Genomic DNA, 9,533 nt, shown 5'->3' with positions numbered 1-9,533 from the left:
CATTAGAGTAATTACAATAATGGTAAGAAATAGTATGCACTTTCCTCAGAGCCCTAAGTGGTTCACAGGCTACTTATTTCTTTATCAAAGTATTCTGTGGAGAAGACAGCTGTGCAGGTATATATTTATAAATATTTTCTACGTTGGCAAAAATTTAAGGCCAGGGATAGGTCCCTTTAACCATATGTTAACTTAAATACCTTGCACCTTTCAGATCTCTACAAAAGTGAGGTCTATTAGAATAGAGTTTAGAGAACACACTTGCCTTTTGGGTAATATAATTTGAAATGATATCCTTAGGAAGAATAAATAAAAATAACTTAAATATTAATATGGGCTATCTAGAGTGACCTAGAATTCCTAGCTCACATTAAAAGCCTTATTTTCTATTTGAAGTCTTTTGATTTTGGTATTGGCAGAATTTTGTGACAGGGAGGTAGACCTGAACCACACTAAAAATGAGACTTCAATACAAGAAAAATCTAGCTTTTTCTTTTTACGGCAAGAAGTAGGAAAATTAGTTAACATGCTTTCCACCTTAAGGTGTAATTGGATTCAGAAACAAGGCTAACTTAAAGCAGGACCAGGTCCATCTCGTAGAATCTTCACAAGGTACCAGGAATCAGTTTGGTTTGTTCGCTGTCATTTCTCATTATAATCTTTGTCACTAGAACGGATTCATGTTGTGCCATTTTCTGTCCTCGTTACAATCTTTGTCACATGAATAAGATATCAGGATGTTAGTGCCTGGCATACAGACTTCCGTGTGTGATGACACCGTACAAGACAGTGCTGACCTTTGCAACATTATGTATTCTGATTGGTTGTTCATTTCACCTCTTTCCCACAAGTTAATAAGGCTGTAAAAAGGAGAGAACTGAAATGGCCAGCCAGTCAAATTATAGAATATTGAAAAGGTCAGAGCAGTACAGTACAGAGGGAAAAAATTATGGAATATATGGTGCATTAAAATTCTTGTGACAATGATTATAACCAGAATGGGAAAGGATACCCATTTATGTTATTTCAATCTAGAGAGCCCCACAGGATGATATTCCCAGGACAGCCATCATTTACGCATCCCTGAATCATATATGAGAAAATGTCTATTTATGCTGGTTTTTGCTTAAAATAATTGTGTAGAAGATATCCTACTGTTCAACAAACAAGAGCATTCATTGTATGATTTTAGCGTAAGAAATGGACGTCGATGTTGTTAACATTTTAATAGGACTCATATCTGAAGCTGAAGGAAATGTTCTTTGCAAGTGAAATCTGTAGGACCTGAGATTTATTTCGGGTGCTTCTTCATTTTTTTTTTTTTTATTGAAAATAAAATAGAAAAGTAGGAATGAATGAATTAACCTTTTTGAAAATTTTTTAGAATGTGCAGTATCCTGAAATAGCATCTAGGAGTTTATTTAAAATTTTTACATGACCTATACAAAACGTGTTTTCTCCTCGTGACGCATGACGTTGGACAATATACAAAGACTCTTTCCTTCCTCTGCATTTTCAGTGAAGAGAGACAGACAGGGAAGATGGGAGGGAGAGAAATAGTGAATTCAGAAAATCCAAAGTTATTGTTCTCAGGTGTGCAATGATTTCTTATTTTTAAAATTTTTTAAAGTTTATTTAAAATTTTCTTATACAACAGCTATACTAGATTTTGTAGTCTGTGAAGATAGATCTGGTTTAAGAGTTAGCTTTATACTTTCTGAAGATGCATTCTTTCCCTAATAGAGTAAACATTTTATAATCCAAAGCTGGAATCTAAAGGCATCAATGAATAAGGATGCCACATGTGCCTAATTATTTTTTGTAAGCAGAAGAAATGAATTTTGCTGATTACTTTAAGACTAAGTTGAACATGGATGGAATAACTCGAAAATCCGTTGTTCTGCGTGCTTAAGAAGAATCACCGTCACGTGATTCTCTACCTCTGATGTACAGCAGGTGTGGAGTGGAACTCAGGCATGTGAATGTTTATCGGGAACTCCCAGGCGATTCTAATGTGGGTGAAACCTGGAACTCTGGTGCATGCAGCCCCATGCTACAGAGAGCTCCGTGCAATCCCCAGTGAAAGCCCAGTGGGGCAGGCCACAGGGGAAGAGGGGAACTCTACCTCAGGGTCACAGTGCCTGGGGGCAGGGGTAAGGCGGCTGTGGTTCCAGAACACAGAAGCACAAACCGGCCCGCACCATCTCCTTAGACTCACAAATAGTGTCAGCGCGGAGGCCACCCAAACAGGAATGGTCACCTGCGATAGGAAATGCTTATCATTTTAGCGTTTTCCAGCTCGATTCTTGAGGATGAATCAACAGGACTCCATTTTCCAGCCCACTGAAAGCAAAGTATATGCAGTGAAAAGTGGAAACTCACCCCCTGTCAAGAGGGGGAGGGGGCAGAGGATTGCATTTTAAGATTTTTTCCTCTAATCTCTAGGAGCCCGAATTGTTAAAGTTTAAATGAAGAGAGGGCAGGGAGAATAAAGTAGAGAAGGGCCAACATCTGTGGATTGTGTTTTGGTTTTGGATGTGGAGATTTCGAGGGGAGACCCTGTCAGTGGTTCTAGGTCTGTGAAGTAAGCTGTGTGTTGATGGCGGGAAGGAGACAGGAGACTCAGCTGCGTGGCTGCCGGAGATGGACGAGTCCTTTTCTGAGCCGAACGAAATGGTTTATGTAATTGCATACTTCTCATAATTATTGAGTAATTATATACTTCTCATAATTACCAAGTAATCATTGTTCTAACAACTAGAACTTCATGTTACAACTAATTGTATAATTGCCATGTATTAATGTTATCTGGGAAACTTAGAATAAAGTGGGACTTAATGTAATTTCTCATGCCATGCCATCTTCAAAGCTGGCGATAATGTTTGTTTTACAGCTAGAAATTTGCTTCAAAACCCAAGAAAACTCAAGGGTGGGGGGAACCCTCACTAATATTAAAATCATTTATGTTAACACACCATACATCTTCCGTTTGCACCTAGCTTGAAGTTCGTGAAATTGTATTCTCTAGGCTTAATTTGAGAATTTTCATTGTTTTGCAATTTTCAGTCTTTTGAAAGATGTGCACTCTTACAGGATGTCAGAGGCATCTGTGGGTCATGCAGGATAGGCCGACCTTTTTGAAATTTGACAACTGGGCATGAGGCAACAGCAGAACTTCTTCTATAACTGAAAAGACTTCTGAGTTGCTAGACATTGTGGGGACTTAAGGACGTTTTCACATGTGGCCTACGTGCCTTTTCGTAGACAATGGTTAGAAGCGATGACTATTGCATCTTAACCAGATTTCTCAAATGCAGGAACTATGCCTTATACGTTTTGAGCATACTGTTATCAGCACCTACCAGAGTCTACTCTCTGCATGCAGTTGGAGCTCAATAATCCGTTGAATCAAGTTCACTAGTTGAAAAAAAAAAAAAAAAACCCTATGAAAGCTGATATAACTTGGAAATGTCTTTTCGGTGCATAGTGAACTTATCAAAGGCTACTTCGTAGGTTTCAGAGCTTCTTGCTAACTTTTGTTATGCATATGTAGCTGTATATTGTCTGTTTCCACTTTAGGAATTTAAAAACCAGTCCTAAACGGCGAATATGTCTTTATCGTGTTTAACTAAAAATGAAGAGGAATTACTGTTCTTTTGTTGTAGCTCATAACTGCCATTTATTCCCTTTGGGAAAGATTAAAGATACATATAATAAAACTTGTTTTGGCAAAGGAAGAAGGCTATTTGAAATAAATATTGCTATTTTTAATGCTTTTTTTTTCTGTTTTAAGAGTAGTTATAACTAAATTTTACTCAAACAATATTTTTGAAAAATTGTCGCATGTAAACTTTCAGGAAGCATCTAATATGGAAAGTAAAATAAACATTACAACACAATTATCAATTTTAACCCCTGTTTTAAGTCTAATTTCTAACTCTTAGCCTCGAACATGACCCAGTTGCATAGGAGAGGGAGATAAAACACTCATCAGGCAGCAGTGTTTTCCTATGTCCTAGAAACGCCGGGCTTAAGCACGAGTTTGCTGAAGCTTTGGAAGCATAGTGGTGGGACCCAGGGAAGAGACATTGAATGTGATGCTTTTATCCAGCCAGGCAGCCTCTGCACGTCCCTGGAGAGCTAAAAAATAGATCTGATCGAGGTGGGCACAGATTACTTCCCATCGCAGTTGCTTCTTGGGATATTCTGACCAGTTCTAATGTAAAAAGACATGAACTAGAAAGCAGTGTACCCGCCTCTTAAGCAGAACGAGCAGAAATTACCCCAATTGATGATTAATGAACTATCGGACGCATATATTTGACTATACTATTTATATCCAGAACCGTTTTATTGCGGGGCGGGTGATTTCCTCCTTGTCGGCACATCACAGAACATTCAGTTCTTTCAAACAACAAAAGTGAAAATTGTGTTGCTTGAGGGATTTGAAAAACCCTCAAACAAATTGTAAATAATTCATCAAGCGATCAATTTATATGTCAGCACAGCATTTTACTTATATGCACGATACTTGTTATGTGGCTTTATACTGTCTTAGGATATCAGTTCAGTAATTTTGATCCCTGTGGTGAATGAATTAGAGAACATACTGTTAACTCAGGTAACATTTTCAATAAAAGTAGGCCCATTGACAGCACGTGTGACATCTCTCACGGTAGCGATAGTATAGTTCTATTTCGTACTGTATACGTTTCAATAATAGCAGGAAACGTTTACGTAAGAAACCCAAGAACACGCAAGAAAATGTTTCAATAATAGCGGGAAAAAATCCTTAAATATACACTAATTTCTATAATTTTCTCTCTTAATCAGCCAATAATAACTACACTCTTCTGAATGGCACGCGAATCATGCACAGCGGTGAAGAGACCAGGCTTTGGGTGCTCATCGATGGCCTGGTTCCCTTTACTACCTATGTGGTGCGAGTGAACGCTTCCAACAGCCAAGGCAGCTTGACGAGTGACCCCATAACGATTGTGATGCCTCCAGAGGGTAAGTCTAGTGAAGCGCTGACTATCTCAATATATATAAATGTCCCGGAACAAAGTCTCTGCTGAACACCTTGTTTACTGTCAGAATTCATTTTTTTAGAACTTAGAGTCTCAATATTATTTCTGCTCGGTTTGCTTATTGTTTTGTTTTATTGAGATGCATGTGTCGATATCGTTTTATTGTTGAGACTTCTTTCACCTCGCACTGTGTGTGTGTGTGTGTGTGTGTGTATGCGCACACACACAGGCATGTATCTCTTGCTTTCTGCATGTTAAGAAGATTCAGAAATGCTTTTTTGTTTGAGACTTTGTTTAGATTCAGATTGTATTTTTACAATTTAGGCTTTAATTTTCTAATACAAGTAGTTCCCATTCCTGGTTTTTGGAGAACTAATTTAGATGTATATCTAAGCCCTTCCATTTGGCAAAAAGATGCAGTGTGCAGGTAATAGAATAGTAAAATTATTAGTACCACTGGAAAGACACCTTTAAATTCCTTGTCCTAATGATTAGAGTGCAGTACTGTCACCTTAAATGTGAAACATGGTACGATCTGGATATGTTTAAGTATTTCTATGAAAAAAAAAAATAAGCTTATTCAGAACTATTATTTTTCTCTGAAGTCCACTCCACCCTTATTTTAACTATTTGTGAGACCGATTACTAAAAAGAAAACTTCTTCTTACGTTGACATGTACAGCCCTCAAATAGAAGGCATGCCTCAGTGATGAGAGCATGATTCTGAACTGAGTGTTCAGAATGTGTGTTTTTTGAGAAAAGGACCCCAGGACACCCAGCGTCTGCCTCGCAGCCCAGCCCCGGTGTAAGCAGTGCTTTCTGCACGAAGGCAGAATGGCACTCTCCTGTTAACAGCTAGCTGCAGGGCTCGACGTCCCCCTTTGTCACAATGAGTAGAAGAGCAGCAAAGGGATATCACTAAAGGAAATTAAGGGCTAACCTGTAGTTCCTGCGGAATCCTCTCACAAGGGAAGATTCATTACCTGCTGTGCCCTAAAAACCGCTCACTATTATCTACCTTTTACGACATAAGAATTAATGAATGGATGCTTACTGAAACACTAGCTTAAGAAAAGAATGCTTGAAAGGGACTATCAATTCAGATAGTGTATTTCATGAACCCACAATAAAAAAAAAATGGAAATTAAGTTTAGATAAGTGCTTGTTTAAGACATGAGACCAAAAAAAAAAAAAAGAAAAGAAAAGAAAAAGAAAAAAGAAACCTCGGGTATTCGTGTTTTCATTGTTCATTCTAACCCAATGCGCTGGAAGGAATCGAAAGTTGTGATGCCTCTATACCTTAGTATAGAATACCTTTTATATGCTAAGAGGTTTAAGATTTAAGAGTAATTCGTGCTTTGAGATTTTTAAGTTACATAATTTCTAAATAAGATATATGGAATATTTAATGAGTTATATATTCATCTTATGGGATTTACACTGATTTAAATAGTTTGTAATTTACACCAATTTACATCGCATTCAAAACATGTGAATTATATTAAAGGACTAGTTTAATTCATTGTTCATGTGTTTAAGAATGTGTGGTCTAATACTCTGTAATATATATGTGCGTTTGTGTGTATATATGCATGTATATATACATAGTTTAGTTAAACACAGCAAGCTTCTGTTGTTAACTCAGTACACACTGTGTGAATATATCTGTCATGGGGTTAGTAGAAGGGCTGATATTATGTAAACAGGAAGAATCTAAAGTATTTTGGGGCGGTACAGCAGAAGTGAAGTAACTGCTAAGGCTTGACTTCAACTCTGCTCTGTGGGTGCCTCTCCACGCCCTTAGCATCACGCTCTGCAGGTGCACACTCCCTGGGCACTGTGCAAGCACTCACTTTATGTACTCAGAAATCCAGAATTTGGGAGATGGGCCTTCACTCAAAGCGAAGGCAAAATGTCTTCAAAGGCAGACAGTGATTCGTTCAAGTTTATTACAGCCATTAGATGTACTTTTTTTCATTATTAGATTGTTGTTGATTACAATTAGGAAACTTATAGCTTTGAAATTATCTTTTTTATGATCTTGTGGCAGTTTAAAGGTGATACCTCATTGATTAAATAGGTTTTAGTTCATGCTTCCTTTTACTTAATGATCTGAAAACATATTATCCTGATTTACACATAAAATCATGCCGAAAAGCATGTGGCATTCACGAGAATATGTGTGTTTAAGTAGAATTAAATTAGTACTGAGAGTTATTAAAGAAATCTTCCATGCCTTTGTCCAGTGAACTGTGTTTCATACTGAAATGAATAATAAATGAACCAATGTACAGAAGCAAACCAGCTTATGGGCAGAGAAGCTTCTATATGCTATTTACTTTTCCATTATATTTAGATTGTTATCATTATTGCCATTTCCTTGATTTCAATATTAGCTCTCTTTTATGGTGATGTTCAGTTCCTACTTTCTTTCAATGCTGGGTTATGCCAAATTTGTAATGATAATACCCTTAGCTATGTTTTCTTCTCCATGTAGTTTAAAAACATGAGAATAGAAGGTTTAGGCAAAACAGAAATGATAATTTTTTTTTTCTTTATCAAAGGTTTGATATGAGATATGGCCTAAAAAACCTCCTTTACCTCCTTAATCTGGCCAAGTCCTACTCATTTTTTTAGGTTTCAACTTAAAAATTGGTCCATCAAAAAGTCATCTTTTCCCAACTGAGGCAGAGATAGGGCCCTTCTGTGTCCCACAAGAGAATCACATTGTATCCACAGTGCCTGCCTGATCTGTCACGGTCACTGGTTGTAGGACTCTACACAGCAGGGACTATTTCTTATTCACAATTTTTATCTTAAGTGCCCAGACCAACCCTGACTCATGGTAGGTGTATAATGTATAATGGGGCAGTGAATGTATGAGCGAATGAATGAATCAGCCAAGATAGCTTGATTATCAGTTTTAAATTGGAAGTTTATCATTGCTCAGACCTGCTCAAGCCTCATCTTCTACCTAAGCGAGCTGTGACTTTGTGACCTCCTCCGTGTACTGTTATGCAGTTTGGGAGTGCCAGGAGCCCTGCAGGTGGAAGGGGGCCAGGGCTGGAAGGATGGCAAGAGTATGGAAGGTGAGAAATTCTCGGATTGCACCAACCCCATCTCTCTTTGAGTTCTTCTCTGCAGTGGTTACTTGTCGTAGGCGAGCATAGGATGAACAGGCCTTGGTTTACATAGGAACTTAAAAAAAGAGAGATAAGGGGACACAATGTACTCTGGTAGGTCATCGCTCAGGTGATGGTTATAAGACATCTTATTTGATATTAACTTTCTGTATTTTTCTAATGAAAAAAATACAATTAGCATGCAGCTTTCTCTATACCAATTATATCTCAGTAAAGCCAGAAATCTTTTTAAATACTCAAGTCCAACAATATCTAATTTCCGACCATAGTTAATTCCATCAGACCTTCCTGTTTTATTGCTGTCATTGAATAAAAGTAATTTTATTAAAAACTAAAACCCAACTTTCACCAAACGAATGAGAAAGGCAATTAAACAATGGGATAAACATGAGTTATTTTCAAGAAGGACATTAAGGCAAGTGAGATCATGAAACCAGTAGCTCAGTACATGTACGGTGCAAAAGCTCAAACAGCCCACATTTGTTTTATTTTAAAAATTCATTTGAAATATTATTTGGTCAACTGGAGGAGTTTTTTTCCCCAATTCTATAGAATATACTTCTGTATACTCAGGTTTTAGTATTTCTACAATAACCATATTTTTAGGTTGTTTGCAATAGCATAATGTTCATATTTAGCACTAAGACACTCTTAGAAGTGAAGAATATACTTAATCTGAGCTCTCGAATAGCATTATAGTGCAGGTTCAAGAGTTCTAGGAAAAGAATTAAAAAAATAAAAACGGAATCCAAATGTTAATCCATAAATATGAAACTTTCCTTTGACCTTTACCCTTTCAAGGTCTGGAGTTACTAATGGGGTTAGGATTTCAACTCTTAATGGGGCTCAGTGCATTAGTGTTTTGTATGCATGGAATTCAGCATTCGGTTTAATAAGTGGTTGACATTGGTGATGTCCCTTAATTTGCTTAAATCTAATTGGCTCTTTTATCAGTCAAACCTGTATGGATTGGTAATTGATCAGAAAGGGTCAGCCATGACTCTGCATGTAGTTAAACGGTGGAACCACCAGTTAAAGCCACGGCTGCATGGAAATAAGCACAGGAAGAACAAATGAGCTTAGAGCAGGAAGGCAAAGGAGCTTAGAAGTTTTGCAGGATCTTCAAGTTCAGAACAAAGGCATTATAGAGTATATAAATTTTAAATACACTGCATTTTGCCTCCAGACTTAAACTTTTTTTTGCAGATGAACTGAAATCTTGTCTGAAACTGTCTTTGTTACATCAAAGAACTACTCAGAAAGCTAAGAGAGACAGAAGAAGCATAAAAGGGCATAGTTTAAAATGATTAGTGACAAATTCCATACTGATGAGCTAGAAACGGATTTTTTATGAAAGTTT

General features: G+C 37.3%; 1 protein-coding gene across 1 annotated transcript in view; it reads left to right on the top strand.

The window, feature by feature from the left end:
• The window catches only part of USH2A (usherin), a gene marked incomplete at its 3' end in the record, with an annotated part of 612,524 nt that overhangs the window by 385,362 nt on the left and 217,629 nt on the right, over positions 1 to 9,533 (top strand). Inside the window, 1 exon segment of the mRNA XM_011366141.1 lies at positions 4,834 to 5,013. Within this exon segment, the coding sequence (XP_011364443.1) occupies positions 4,834 to 5,013 (180 nt within the window).

Source organism: Pteropus vampyrus, unplaced genomic scaffold (genome assembly GCF_000151845.1).
Source record: "Pteropus vampyrus isolate Shadow unplaced genomic scaffold, Pvam_2.0 Scaffold121, whole genome shotgun sequence".
NCBI lineage: Eukaryota > Metazoa > Chordata > Mammalia > Chiroptera > Pteropodidae > Pteropus > Pteropus vampyrus.
The sequence above is the reverse complement of the archived record's forward strand: the minus strand, read 5'-3'. Positions and strand labels throughout refer to the sequence as shown.